Here is a 15723-nt window from a genome sequence, read left to right as displayed (position 1 = left end):
AGGCTTTCCGCCTCCCCAGCAGGTTATTTAGAGAACGTGGTGACGTGTGCGGACCGCACCTGGCACAGGTGCTCAGTGAATGCCAGTTGTCCCTGTTTTTGCCTCTGAGTACCGGGGACTCCAGAAGGGCAGAAGCATGTGGATAAGGGTTCTGGAGAAGATGCTGCTATGACTTCTGGTAGACCACTTTCTTTCTAGCATCGTAGCTCAAGTCCTGCCAGCCAGTCCAGTCCGTCCCCTTTCTGATGGAGTGGCTGGGTTCCCTTACCCAACACAGCAGTCCAAAGACACTGGATGGGACGCCTGGGTGGCTCAGTCGGTTGGGCATCTGCCTTCAGCTCAGGTCATGATCCCAGGGTCCTGGGATTGAGTCCTGCACCAGACTCCCAGCTCAGCGGGGAGCCTGCTTCTCCCTCTGCCTCTGCCCCTTCCCCTCACTCTTGTTCTCGCTTGCTAGCTCTGCTTTCTCTCTCAGATAAATAATCTTAAAACAACAACAACAACAACAAAAACAAAGACACTGGCTTTGCAGCTTGTGTTCTCAGGCAATCCCCACCCTCCCCTGTATACTCACAAGGCATATTTCTGAGCAGGTGCAGTGGAAATAAAGGGATGCATTGTTCTCTATTCAAATGATGTCAGAGGGATTGTATTAACCTTGACTCATTCAGAGCTGGATCAGAAGAAAATCTCCATCATGGCGGTGGCTCTTTACCCCCTGGCTAAACTTGCCTACGGCCCCCAGAAAACTGGCTCTGGAGTCTGGGCATTCCTCCCTCCTCTCCTGATGGCCATAATTACCCCTCTGGTTTCTTATTACAAGTCCAGCATCTAGGCCTTTGAAGACTAAAACTCGGAGCCTTCTGGCTAGGCTCCCTTTCCCAAAAGGATTATCTAGGGTTTCTCAGAACTGCATGTTTTGGTGAACGACGGGGTAACCAAGTTGAGGCACCTCAGACATGAAGAGTTTTTTTGAGTCAGCCTGCCTGCTTCAGCCCCGCTGACAGAACCACCAAGTACTAAAATCTCTGCATTTTTTCCAGTTGGCACTTAACCCTCCCTTGTGTGGAGAAAGATTTCTTAAGCTTAATTAAACTCTTTATTTTAAAGTAAATTTAGATTCACATGCAGTCAGAGGAAATAATGGAGAGAGGTCCCCTACACCCTTTACCCAGTTCCCTTCAGTGGTACCCCCTTGAAAACTAGCACAGTATCAAAAAAATAATGTTGCCATTGGTATGGCCAAGACAGACAAGATTTCCATCCCTACAAGGGTAGCCACACCCACTTACCCCCACCACCCCCTCCCCCCACTGTGCCCCTCTTAACGCCCTGCAGCCACTAAGCTGCTACCCATTTCTATACTTCTGTTATTTCAAGAATGTTCTATTAATGGAATCATACAAGAAGCAATTTTCTAGAATTGGCTTTTTTTACTCAGCATAATTCACTGGAAATCTGTTCGATGTATTCAGGTCATCTTATGTACCAGTAGTTCACTTTTTTCCTGTTCTAAGGATTTTTTTTTTTTTCATTGTGGTAAAAAATACTTAACGTAAAATAGACCATCTTAACCATTTTTAAGTGTATTGGACTGGTAACTACATGCGGGTCATCGTGCAGCAGATCTCTAGGACTTTTTTCATCTTGTGAAACTGAAATTCTATATATACTGAACAGTCCCTTTTCCCCCTCCCACTCTGGGCAGAGGGAGAGGGAGAGAGAGTCTTAAGCAGGCTCCATACCCAGGGAGGAGCCAGACGTGGGCTTGATCCTACAACCCTGAGATCATGACCTGAGCTGAAACCAAGGGTCTGATGCTTAACTGACCGAGCCACCCAGGTACCCCTTGTACTCGGTTTCTCAGAGTGACTACTTGAGGAACCTTGCGTAAGTAGAATCATGTGGTACTTGTCATATTGTGACTGGTTTATTTCACTCAGCATAATGTCATCCAGGTTCATCCATGTTGCAGCATGTGACAAGATTTTTTTTTTAAGGCTCGGCTATCGTCCATCTTCTAGTACCACATTTGCTTTATCCGTTCATCTGCCAGCGGACATTCAGGCGACTCCCACCCCTCAGCGATTGTGACTCACGTTACAGTGAACATGAGTGTGCAGATATATTTTTGAGGTCCTGATTTTTTTTAAAGATTTTTATTTATTATTTTTTTAATTTATTTGACAGACAGAGATCACAAGTAGGCAGAAAGGCAGGCAGAGAGAGAGGAAGGGAAGCAGGCTCCCTGCCAAGGAGAGAGCCCGATGAGGGGCCCGATCCCAGCACCCTGGGATCATGACCTGAGCCAAAGGCAGAGGCTTTAACCCACTGAGCCACCCAGGTGCCCCGAGATCCTGACTTTAATTCTTGTGGCTAGATACCCGAAAATGGGATTGCTGGATCATATAGTAATTTTATTTTTTATTTATTGAGGAATGTTCATAGTGTTTTCTGTAATGCTGTGCTATTTTACATTCCCACCAACAGTGTATCCTGCAGCTTTGCTGAATTCCTTTAATTTTTTTAAAAAGATTTTTATTTACTTGTCAGAGAGAGAGTACACAAGCAGGAGGAAGGCAGATAGAGAGGAAGAAGCAGGCTCCCCAGTGAGCAGGAAGCCTGACATAGGGGTCCATCCCAGATCATGACCTGAGCTGAAGGCAGACGCTTAACTGACTGAGCCACCCAGGCGCCCCTAAATTCCTTTATTCTAACAACTTTTTTTTTGTGGATCTTTAGGATTTTCCATGAATAAGATCATGCTATCTGTAAACAGAGATAATATTACTTCTTCCTTTCCAATTTGGATGACTTTTTTTCCTTTTTTTGCCTAATTGCCTAGGCTAGGACTTCAGTACCGTGTTGAACAGAAGTGGTGAGAGTTGGCATCCTTGTCTTTTTCTTAAGCTTAGAGGAAAAACTCCCAGTTTTTCACCATTAAGTATGATGATAGCCGTGGGCTTGTCATGCATGACCTTTATTATATTGAAGTAATTTCCTTCTGTTCCTGATTTGTTTAGTGTTTTTATCATGAGAGTGTGTTGAATTTTGTCAAGTGCATTTTCTTGATCAACTGAGATGTTCTTGTGGTTTTTATCTTTCATTCTGTTAATGAAGTGTATTATATTGATTGATTCTGGTATGCTGAGTCATCTTTGCATTCTAGGAATAAATCCCACTTAGTCATGGTGTATAATTATTTTAATGTGCTGTTGAATTCTGTTTGCTGAGGATTTTTGCATCAATACGATTAGAGATACTGGCCTGTAGTGTTATTTTCCTGTGGTACCTTTGATTGGTTTTGTATCAGAGTAATGCTGCCCTCATAGAATGAGTCTGGAAGTGTTCGCTTCTCTTTGGTTATTTGGAAGACTTTGAGAAGGATTGGTTTCAATTCCTCTTTTTTTTTTTGAGATTTACTTATTTAAGGGGTGCCTGGGTGGCTCAGTGGGTTAAAGCCTCTGCCTTTGGCTCAGGTCATGATCTCAGGGTCCTGGGATCGAGCCCTGCATCGGGCTCTCTGCTCAGCAGGGAGCCTGCTTCCCCACCCCCACCCCCCACCTGCCTCTTGCCTACTTGTGATCTCTGTCTGTCAAATAAATAAATAAAATCTTTAAAAAAAAAGACTTATTTATTTAAGGGAGAGTGAGCATGAGCACGGGAGGGGCAGAGAGAGAGGAAGGGGTAGAGGAAGAGAGAGAGAATCCCAAGCAGACTCCCTGCTGAGTGCAGAACCCTACATGGGACTCAATTCCACAACCCTGAGATCATGACTGAGAGGAAATCAAGAGTCAGACGCCCAAACAACTGAGCCACGCAGGTGCCCTGGTGTCAATTCTGCTTTCATTGTTTGGTGGAATTCTCCAATGAAGCCATCTGATCCTGGGTTTTTTGTTGTAGGGAGGCTTGATTACTGAGTCTCTCTCGTTATTTATTATAGGTCTGCTCAGATTTTTTCCTTTCATGATTTCATTTTGGTAGGTTGGATGTTTCTAGGAATTTATCTGTTTCTTCTAGGTTGTCCAGTTTGTGCATATTGTTCATAATAATCTCTTTTGACCCTTTTTCTTTCTGTCAGATCCATTGTAATGTCTCTCATTTCTGTTTTTTATCATTTGGGTCTTCCCTTTTTCTGAGTCTAGTTAAAAGTTTGTCAGTTTTGTTGATCTTTTTAAAAACAGCACACTCATAGTTTTGATGCTGGTTTTCTGTTGTTTTTCTCTTCTCTGTTTTGTTTGATTCTGCTCTAACCTTTATTATTTTCTTCCTTCTGCCAACTTTGGGTTTACTTCTTCTTTTTCTTGTCCCTTGAGATGTAAAGTTTGCTTATTTGTGAGATTTCGCTTCTTTTTTAATGAGGTGTTTACTGCTACGAAGTCCCCTCTTAGCTTTTGTGACATCCTGTCAATTTTAGTATGTTGTCTTTTTTTTTCTTATTTGTCCCAAAATATTTTCTAATTTCCCTTGTGATTTTTTTCTTTGTCCCATTGGTTGTTCAGGAGTGTATTGTTTAAGTTCCAATTTTTTTTTTTTAATTTTCCAGTTTTCCTTCTGTTGTTGCGTTCTTCCTTCCTTTAGTGTCCGAAAAGATACTTGGTGATTGCCGTCCTCCTAAACTTAAGATTGTTTTGTGGCCCCACGTGATGTATCTTGGAGAATATCCCCTGTGCACTTGAGGAGAGTGTGTCTTCTCCTTTTGTTGGGTGTAGTGTTCTGTATGTCTGTTGGGTCCGATTGGGCTGCGGTGTGGTTCAATACCCGTGTTTCCTTATTGATCTTCTGTCTAGTTGTTCTTTCCTGATTTGTCTGTATTCCGTGGTGTGGATGTACCACAGTTTGTTTAACCCTTCTCCCATAGAAGGACATCTAGTTTGTGTCTTGTTTACAGCTCTTACAAATCAAGCTGCTGTGAACATTTATGAACAGGTGTTTGTGCAACCATGAATTTTTATCTCTTTGGGATAAATGCCCAGGTAGTTAATTACATGTTTAATTTTATGAAACTGCAAAACTGTTCTGCAGACGGTACCATTTTACATTCCTCCCCACGGTGTGTGAATAATCAAGTTTTTCCATATCCTTTCTAGCATTTGGTGCCGTCACTATTTTTTACTTGTGCCGTCCTCATAGAGGTAATATCGTATGGTGGTTTTAATTTGCACTTCCCTCGTGGGTGAAGATGGCAAACATCTTTTCATGTGCTTCTTTGCCATCAGCATCTCCTCTAGTCCTTCTCTGGAGATGCGGTTTCAGATCCCCCAGCTTCTCAGTCTCCGCTGCTTTTCCAGAAGCTGCCACACTCCAGGCAGAGGGACAGTATAGCCGACGGGACCACAGCACAAACGTCGGATGCTGGCGCCCTGTCTCCGGGCAGAGGGATGGGTTTGTGCACAAAGCGCGGCGTCCTCTGTGGGTAACAGAGCTCTGGGCCACCCAGCCTGCCGGGCCGCCTCCCGGGTCTAAGGACGCAGGCAGTGGCCCCCGGCAAGTGTGGGCGCTCTGTCTGCAGGGCTGAAGCCACTTCTCCAAGTGCCAGTGGCATTTCCTCACTCAGCGCCCACCCACCCACCCACGTGTCATTCGTTCCCATTCCTTTTTAAAAAGAAAACAGGTATATGGGCAGTCATAGGGGGGATTCTCCCCAGGTTACCTCTCCTTCTCCTACTCCTCTTCTCTCTTTCCCAGTCAGCCTTCTGGGGCACTTGGGGTTCTGGGGTCCCCGCTGGAAGCGGAGTCAGCTGTGTGGATGAAAGCTCCAAGAGTGAAAACGCGTTGCTGCTGCCAGGGAAGGTCAAGATGGACGCAGAGAGACTCCTCAGCGGGTCACTCGTGCTGGCTGCCTCGGGGGAGGGGAAGTCAGCCACCAGCCCTGGGCATGGTTGCTGGCTGGTCCCTGCCTTTGTCTCCTTCCCTGCCCCCCTCAGGGGTCTGGGGGAGCCTCCCATCCCTGGGCAGGAGATGGGCCCCCTTGAAGAGTGGTCTCCCCGAAGGTGGGAGCAGAGTCCAGTTTCCCCGCTCTGGCTCTGAGACACCTGCGGCTGCTCAGGGCCACTCCTGACTGTGGGCCAGAGTGAGAGGCCTGCCTGCCCACGTGGCCTGCACTGCCACCCCTGGAGGAGAGTGAGGGCCTTGTTATGACTGAGCGGTGGTCGGGGCCTCACTTCCCACCAGGCTCTTTTTGTCCCAAGCTGAAACTTGGGCTTCCGACTGGGCCTTCTGTGATGCTACCCCGGAGTGTCCTTGCGGTGCCTCGTCACAGCCTCGTGAGGGCGGAAGACTGCACTTCCCACCGGCCTCTTCTGGCATTTTCGGGCAGGAAAAACGTTCTTACTTCCCAGTGCTGTGTCAGGCTGGCTCCCCTGGCTCGGTGATTTGGTTGGAGAGGGAGCAGATCCTCGGGGCTTTTGTCTGTACTCACTGCCCTTCTGGGTTGTTGGCTCCACAGCAACTCGTCTGGGATCTGTGAGGCCCTAAGAAAACTCAGGGAACTCACCACAGTGTTCATCCTCGGGCCCCAGTTCCCCTCTCTGGTGTGCCTCCTGCTTCCTTCCCAGTCTCATGCTCCTTGTATATGTGATGTCCAGGGATTTTAGTTGTACTTAGTGGGTGGAATAGGAAGAAATATGTCTACTTCATCTTCTGTCTCCCCCCCCCCCCAATTTTTAAGAGAGCATGTACAAGCAGGATGAAGGGCAGAGGGAGAGGGAGAAGCAGGCTCCCCACTGAGCAGTGAACCCGGTGCTGGGGTCCATCCCAGGACCCTGGGATCATGACCTAAGCCAAAGGCAGATGCTTAAGTGACTGAGCCATCCAGGTGCCCTGAAAAAAAATTTTTTTAAGATTTTATTTATTTGACAGAGGGAACCTGCACAAGCATGAGCTGGTGGAGAGGCAGAGGGAGAGGGAGAAACAGACTCCCTGAGGAGCAGGGAGCCCACCATGGGACTCCATCTCAGGACCTTGGGATTATGACCTGAGCTGAAGGCAGACATCTAACTGACTGAGCCACCGAGGCGCCCCTGGGAGAAAGATTTTTGTGAAAAGAGTATCTTCCGCCTGCCTGGATGCTTCTTATAATTCAAGTACTGCCTCTTTTTGTCCCAGACTTTGTCCTGAAACTGGCACTTTTAGGGAGGAACCAATGTTGACACACTATGTGGGAAGACATGCCATTAAGGTTGTATCAGCAGTGGGGACTTTTTTCTTGCAGCCTCCTTGTTTTTGTTGGGCTCTGTATACGGATTATCAGGTTGCCACACAGGTGCTGGCTCAAGTTTTAAAAAAATTGAAGAACCCCTTATGTCCGCACTCTAGCCATCTCATTATTTCGATGGAATAGACTTTCATTCCATGGCTGCTGTGTTGATCCATGGCCCAGAGTCAGGAGTCTGCTGTTCTCTGTCCTTTTTGACCCGACCTTCACCTCAGCTGCTCTTTTGGCTGGAACAGTCCTGGGGCGGGGGTCACAGGGACAGCAGGCTCAGCCTCTGAAATCTTGCTCTGTGAGACAAGCTGACTGGAAATTTCTTCTCATTCCAAGGACCACTGACATCCTTGAACACTTGGCTCTCATAGGCGGGTGGGGAGGTGGGTGGTGGGTGGTGGCGGCAGGCCCTGGGGCCTGGGCCTAAAAGAGAGGGAGAAAATATGAAACATTTAAGTAACGTGTTAACAAAACAGGAAACATTTCAGCACCAAGTGTGACTCCGAGACAATTAAGAACTAGGAAACAAAGAATGTAAAGTCTAGATAGCCCAAAGGAATTCAGTTTTTTTTTTTTAAGGAGTTGAGTTTGATTAAAAGCTTATATTTTGTTACTAAATGGTAAAGACTGGGTTCAGAAGAATGTGGTAACTTTCGGTACCCCTCTCCCTACTTTTTTCCCTGGTGACTCAGTTATGTCCATTGTATTTTTGAAACCTTATCACTATAGAATTCTTTATTCTGTAGTTACTATAAATGAAAACTGAGAATGCTTTTTTTTTTCCCCTCTATTTCTTTTTTTTTTTTTTTTTAAAGATTTATTTTTTTGACAGCTAGAGATTACAAGTAGACAGAGAGGCAGGCAGAGAGAGAGAGAGAGGAGGAAGCAGGCTCCCAGCCAAGCAGAGAGCCCGATGCGGGGCTTGATCCCAGGACGCTGGGATCATGACCTGAGCCGAATGCAGAGGCTTTAACCCGCTGAGCCACCCAGGCGCCCCACCCCTCTATTTCTTTTGTGCTTTTTTGTCCTAGAAGTACTTTTGTAACATATTCTGGATATTATTTTTGTTTCTTTTTTTATATATTTATAAGATTGATTTTTTTTTTTAAATTCCAGTATAGTTAAGTGTCTTCTTAATTCCTATCACCTGTTTCCCCCATCCTCTCACCACCGCCCCCACCCTCGTCCCCCCTGCCCCACCTCCCTCTGGTGACCATCAGTTTGTTCTCTCTATAGTTAAGAGTTTTTGGTTTATCTTTTTTATTCTTTGCTGATGATACTGGTTTTGAATTAGATGTATCAATCCTTGAAATAAGGAATGAATATTGGATGTGTTTTACAAGTTGTCAAGTGGGAGAACAATGTAATCATTATTTGAGAATAAATAGTAAATTGTTTTCCTCTTTTTTAATCGCAGAAATACTTTACAAGACTATGTGTTGGAAGAGTATGTGATGACTTTGTGGTTTGAGCTTTGTCATTTTTAGCGTTCCCTTGGTGGCCGCCAGACATAACAACATATACCAAAGAAGGGGAAGAATTCTACCAAGAACATTCCATGGTCTGATCTTGATTTTAAAATAGTTCTGAGTGTAATAAGGAAAAAGATTTATCAGAAATAATGTAATGTATTTACATAGGGCTAGCTCAGAACTCAAGACTCAGAGAGAGTCAGGTGTACAACTCAGCCGGGCTGAACAGGTGAGCCAAGAGGAAGGCAGTGGCCCTTGGCGAAGACCACTCCTCAAGGGGGCCCATCTGCCTGGGGGATGGGAGGTTCCGCCAAGCCCCTGGAGGGGGGCAGGGAGAGAGACAAAGGCAGGGACCAGCCAGCAACCATGGACAGAGCTGGTGGCTGGCTTCCCATTCCCCGAGGCAGCCAGCACGAGTGACCCGCTGAGGAGTCTCTCTGCGTCCATCTTGACCTTCCCTGGCAGCAGCAACGCGTTTTCACTCTTGGAGCTTTCATCCACACAGCTGACTCCGCTTCCAGCGGGGACCCCAGAACCCCAAGTGCCCCAGAAGGCTGACTGGGAAAGAGAGAAGAGGAGTAGGAGAAGGAGAGGTAACCTGGGGAGAATCCCCCCTATGACTGCCCATATACCTGTTTTCTTTTTAAAAAGGAATGGGAACGAATGACACGTGGGTGGGTGGGTGGGCGCTGAGTGAGGAAATGCCACTGGCACTTGGAGAAGTGGCTTCAGCCCTGCAGACAGAGCGCCCACACTTGCCGGGGGGCCACTGCCTGCGTCCTTAGACCCGGGAGGCGGCCCGGCAGGCTGGGTGGCCCAGAGCTCTGTTACCCACAGAGGACGCCGCGCTTTGTGCACAAACCCATCCCTCTGCCCGGAGACAGGGCGCCAGCATCCGACGTTTGTGCTGTGGTCCCGTCGGCTATACTGTCCCTCTGCCTGGAGTGTGGCAGCTTCTGGAAAAGCAGCGGAGACTGAGAAGCTGGGGGATCTGAAACCGCATCTCCAGAGAAGGACTAGAGGAGATGCTGATGGCAAAGAAGCACATGAAAAGATGTTTGCCATCTTCACCCACGAGGGAAGTGCAAATTAAAACCACCATACGATATTACCTCTATGAGGACGGCACAAGTAAAAAATAGTGATGGCACCAAATGCTAGAAAGGATATGGAAAAACTTGATTATTCACACACCGTGGGGAGGAATGTAAAATGGTACCGTCTGCAGAACAGTTTTGCAGTTTCATAAATTTAAACATGTAACTAACTACCTGGGCATTTATCCCAAAGAGATGAAAATTCATGGTTGCACAAACACCTGTTCATAAATGTTCACAGCAGCTTGATTTGTAAGAGCTGAAAAGCACCAGAGACTGAGAAGCTGGAGGACTGTGGGCCTGGGAGGCTGAGCTGCCATTTCCCTGGCACACCCCTGGGAGGTCCTGCTGCCTTCTAGGGTCCCCTGTGATCCCATAGGAGCAGGAAGAGCATGTCGCACATCGATCTCTTTGGCAATTTCCCTTCACCCTCCTCAATCCTGCTGAGCCCGGACCCTGTACCAGGCCCTGGTACAGGGTTGGGAATGTGCTGGTGAACAAGACAGACCAAGACTCTGTCCTCCTGGGGCTCGCTGTCTAGGGAGAGAGGGACAGTGAGAAAACAGACAGATGGACATAGAGTCCATGGGACGAGGATGAGACACAATAGGGCTGGGGGGGCCTCTCTGAGGAGGAACATCTTAGCAGAGATGGAGAGGAAGGGGGATGGGAGTGCGGCCCCCATGGGGCGATCTGGAGAGAGATCCGTCCAGGCACCGGGAACAGAAAGTGCAGAGGCTCTGAGGCTGCTGCGTTCTGGACACAGCATGGAGGCCGGTGTGACAAGAGCCTAGCAAGCAGAGGCTGGCCGGCCATGTGTTTGGAGAGGGAGGCAGAGCTGCGTTCTTCGGGGCCTTTCTGTGTTTTGTCACGGATATTTACTTCAGAGGAGATGAACTTGATTGAACTAGTGTTTTGTTATTAAAACTGTAAATATTTGGTTGATGTCAGATGAGAACACTTGGAGCCACGTCACGACACCATGTGATTCTTGTGTTTAGTAGGTCACTGTGGACTCCATTTGGAAATGAGACTGTCCCGGGGTTGCAAACGGCAGCGCAGGGACAAACGACAAAGGTGGCCCGTTGTGTGGGTCAGCCATGGTGGCCTGGACACGTGGTTGGGGGAGGGGTAGTGCTGAAAAAGGGGGTGCAGGACAGACCTTGCAAACAAAGCTGACTGGAGTCTCCTTCCATTTTACCCTTTCCCAGAGCAGGCATTTTTCAGGCTCCTGGAAAAGCCTGAAAAATGGGCCCTGGGGGAACACGGCCCCAGCTCAGCCTATCCTGTCCTGTTTTGTCCTGGGGGACCGAGCTCAGGCCTCATGCCTCCAATGGTGCATTACCGTCTCCACGGCGCCTGGGGCTTTCCCCCTCGCCCCAGCCCTGTGAGCTGGGCAAGGCAGAGCTGGCCATCCGAGTGGTCAGTGAGGAGCCCAGGGCCTTTGGCCCTGGGGGCTGCGAGAGGTTCTGGAGACAGACCCTCGCTGATACCACTTGGAAAGACGTCGATAGCGTCAGGAAAGAAAAACGCTGCTTTCTGCCCCATGAGAAGTGTGTGTGCGGCCCGTCCCAAGGGGACCCAGCGGAGCCTTTAGTGGTCAGGTTGTGGTTAACATCTCTTTTCTTCTAAATTGTCTTTTGACATAATATTGTTTATGTAATTAAGGAAGAAACACAGCATTCTCATTCCATGGGATTAAGCCAAAAAGTAATCACATTACTGAAACTGTTTGGGGAAATAGCCTCTCACTGCATTGAAGTAGCAGCCAGCCCCAACAACGGCGCCTCGTAACCCCGGCTGGAGGCCCGCGGCTGAGTTCAGAGTGGGCTCCGACCAGCGGGGTGGTTCCTAGCCACCCCCTGATTCAGGGGTGTCTTCACTTGGAAGGGGGTACCTGGTGAATTTTTTTTTTTTCTGCCTCCTAACTTCTGACGTGTCCTAATGAATTTCCAAACATTCTTTACAGCTTAGACCATTCTCAGCTTCCAGGCGGACTCGTCATCGACAAAGAATCTGAAGTTTACAAGATGCTTCAAGAGAAACAGGAGTTAAATGAGCCCCCGAAGCAGTCCACTTCATTCCTGGTTTTGCAGGAAATCCTAGAGTCTGAGGAGAAAGGTAATCTACCCTGCAAGCCCGCGGGCGGTCGGAGGCTCTTGGGCAGGGCCTGGGTCATGGTGGGTTGTGGCTGAAACAAAGTTGAGTACAGCCCTGAGCCGGCGGAAGAAGCGGTGGAAAGCCTGGTTTTTAAACCACTGAAAGCTCAGAGACAGAGTATGAGTGAGCTCCCAGCCACACCTGCCCAGCTGCTTCCTGTCACATGGGCTTTAGGCTGCTGGCGTCAGGGTGGGCTTGACTCTTGTGGGATTCTGTTTGTCCCCTGTTTATCCCTTGGCCGTTTGTTTGGCTTGAGCCCACATCCCATGCTTCTGTGGTGGCTGATCTGTGTGACTAGGTGGAGGTCACAGGCCGGGACAAGCAGAAGGAAAAGGAATCAACAACACAGAGAAAGTGGGCGCAGGGCAGTGTGTTTGTTCTTGCTCTCGGGTAGATGGACTCCGGAGAGCCGGCGAACCCTCAGTTTGGCCACATCCTCCTCGGGTGACCTTTCTGGGCTCAGTCGAGGGCCAAAATCCTCTTCTCTCAGCTTGGTGTGAGGATCCGGTGTCCTGCACGGCACGAGCACTCCACACTGTGTGTGGCTACAGGAGGTGCTTCACGCCTGTGATTTTGTTTTCAAACCTTACTGAGGGGTACGAAGCCTCGGCTTGTCCAGGGTGTGAGCTCTGAGGACTGAGGCACCCGGGGACCACCCGCGGGGCTCTGTATTGTGGACAGCACCCCACCCTTGGCTCTGTGGCCTTCCTCAAGGCACAGGATTTCACTGAAGGCCTGCTTTCCCTTGTTCTTTCTTCCTTTCCTTGAAGTGCCCTCTTGTGAAGAGAGCTGGTGATGCAGACCGTGAAGCCTGTGTCACCTACACCGAGGGAGGGAGCGAGTTGCTTGCTTGGGACCACCAGGGAGCACCACAGCAGAACGCCCTCTGCAAGAGTAACCACCCTCCCCCAGGCTCCCAGCTCCAGGTTGGGCTTCCTGGGAGTTCTTCCCGAGCGGAGAGTTCCCTCCTGACGGAACCCAGACCCAGGCTTCTTAGAGAAATTGGCAGTTCATGAGCACAGGAAGTTACGGGGAAAATTCTCCTTTTATGCTAAAAGGATATTGTTCTACCAGCAGTTTCCCCCTTTGCTTGTTGTACCTGTGCATTTTGGAAGGAATGAGTCATATGCTGTGTGAAGTTCCGGTATTAGGGCCAACTGACAAGTGATTTGGGGATCAACCCTGGAGAATGACTGTTTTATCAAAATCTGTGAGAAACCACAACTTACTCTGAGTAAGCGGGTGCAAAATCCTTCAACTAAGAGAGGAGAAAAGTCAGTCCATTCTGTCCCAAACTAGGATGTAGATATTGCAGAACTCATCTAGTCAAATGCCTTCATGTTATAGAAAAGGACCTAAAGCCCAGGCTCACTGAGGTGACCATTCCGTGCTCATCAAGATCTGAACTCCTTCCATCTTGTGCTCCATCTACCAAGCCCGTGGCTTCCATTCTCAAGGTTACCTCATGGCTCTAGTTGGCAGCCGATGCTCTAGCCATCACAATCACCTCCAGGCACCAGGAAAGAAGAAGGGCTGAATAGGACTCCTCCATTCAGATAAACCAGCTTTTTCTTTTCCAGAAGTCACACACTAGCATTCCATTTAATTTGACCTGAGTTTAGTCACATGGCCACATCCAGTTGTAGGAGAGTCTGAGAGTTAGAGTTCTTTCCTCCCTGGGATGAATATCTTCTTGCCCCAAAGAAAATAAAAATTTTGCTAAAAAGAAGAAGGGAGATGATCTTTATAATCTCTCCCATTATCTCTTAATATGTAGCTGTAGTAAATTCTCACGGAATGGAACTGCATAAATTCTAGTCCATACATCCACTGTGTGCAGAAGCCTCTTGGGGGAAGGAGCTCAAATCCCTGTTTTCATTTGAGATGAAATGGTTAAAGCTCATGGCAGTGTCTGATACATACGAAAGCACTCAGTGAGGGCTACTGTCATTCAGGAAAGCCTCGGCTTCATAAAGCAGCCTGGCCCTTGCAGCACTACTATCCAGGATCTGCCTGTGACCTCCCTGGAGACCGCAAGCAGGTTGCCCATCTCTCTGAGCCCTAGTTTCTGCACATGTCCAGGGAGGCTAATAATGGCTACTTCACAGATGGCTGTTTCTTTGTTTTTTGTTTTTGTTTTTTCCAAGATTTTATTTATTTGAGAGAGAGAAAGTGCAAGAACGAGCAGGGGGAGGAGCAATGGAGAAGGAGAAGCGGACTAGCCACTGAGTAGGGAGCCTGATGCGGGCTTGATCCCAGGACTCTGGGATCATGACCTGAGTTGAAGGCAGACGCTTAACCAACTGAGCCACACAGGCGCCCTTCACACATGGTTTAAAGCATTTAAGGGAAACAGTGCACATAAAGTGCCAGGCCCACCGTTGGTGAGGCCCCACATGGGAGGCTTGACTGCAGCAGGGTCTGGTGATAAACCCCAAAAGACTCAATGTGGATCTTCTCCTTTGGGGTGAAATTCAGCCTCTGGACTAAGACCCTGGAGAAAGGGTCCTAGATTTCTCAAACTTCATCTTGCTCTGGATCAAATTCCAAATTTGCAGGAAACAAGGAGGCTTTTTATTTTTAATTTTTAAATTATGGTGAGCTACAGCTAACGTGAGATTTACTGTCTTAACCATATTTAAGTGCACAGTTTGGAAGCATCAGCTATGGCCATACCGTTGTGCACCCATGAGCACCACCCATCCACAGAACTCTGTCTTGCAGAACTGAAGCTCTGTACCCATTCAGCACTAGCTCCTCGTAGCCCCCACCCCCAGCCTGTGGAAGCCACCAATCTGCTTTCTGTTTCCATGAATGTGACTGCTGCAAGCGCTTCCTGGGAGTGGAATCATACAGCGTGGGTCTTTCGTGACTGGCTTGTTTCACTGAGCGTAATGTCCTGAGGGTTCATCCGTATTGTGGCAGGTGTCGGCATCTCCTTCCTTTTTAAGGCTGAATGTTGTACAGTGTGTCTATAGCCCATCTTGTTTATCATCCATCTGGCCATTTAAGGGGGATTTTAATGAGAGGAGACTCGGAAGGAGGCATCAAGGACTGAGAAAACACAGCGGGTGCTGGGGGCTCTGAGATGAGAAAGCTGGAGACTTGCTCAGGAAGTATCAGGGTGTCCAGGGTTGCAGGAGAATCCCCACGTGGTCTGGAGTCAGATCACGGAGGACCATGAATTTGGTTCTTTTAGTAATGTGGAGCCCTGGAAGGTTATTGAGCAGTAAAGTGGGTAGAAAAATAGCTGTGCTTTACTGAACCCATTTTCACTTCTTTCCCCAGAAAGCTCTGATATACAAGTTTCACTAGAAAAAGAGAAAATTGGAAATTTTTATAGCTTCCCAGAGTCTAAAGGGTGCTAATGTTTTTACTGTAGGCTTGTTGAGAAGGGGAGAATGACATTTCTTTGAGTTTGCGGTGTTGGCTGTAAGTGAGAGAAGAAAATGGGGCCAGCAGGTGGCGCTGCAGGGCTGGACACTGTGCCTGCTTGGCCCTGCACACAGCGGCCCCCTTCCCATGCTGTGCCGTTTCTCTCTCTCTCTCTTTCTCTCCTTTTTAAAAAATCATGTCTGTGCTCAGCCTGGGGTTTGAACTCATGACATTGAGATCAACAGTCTCTACTGACTGAGCCAACTGAATGACCCCCGCCCTGGCCCCAGGCCTGGTTTCATCCAGTCACTTCTCTTTATTTGGAGAGGGAATGTGGATTCTCCTACCAAGTGCGGCTTTCATATTCTCCTTCCTTCTCTCCTGCCCTCTTGCCAGCGCAACCCATTCCTGG

The 15723-nt window shown here is 48.2% G+C and overlaps 1 protein-coding gene across 1 annotated transcript in view; it reads left to right on the top strand.

Annotated features, from left to right (window-relative positions):
• Positions 1-15723, top strand: part of PDLIM1 (PDZ and LIM domain 1) — a 46170-nt gene that overhangs the window by 26829 nt on the left and 3618 nt on the right. Inside the window, exon 5 of the mRNA XM_046026921.1 lies at positions 11746-11897. Coding sequence (XP_045882877.1) covers positions 11746-11897 — 152 coding nt within the window. The remainder of the gene's footprint in view (positions 1-11745; positions 11898-15723) is intronic.

The sequence above is a fragment of the Meles meles genome, chromosome 13, assembly GCF_922984935.1.
Source record: "Meles meles chromosome 13, mMelMel3.1 paternal haplotype, whole genome shotgun sequence".
Lineage (NCBI taxonomy): Eukaryota > Metazoa > Chordata > Mammalia > Carnivora > Mustelidae > Meles > Meles meles.
This window is presented reverse-complemented; position numbering and strand designations above follow the sequence as displayed.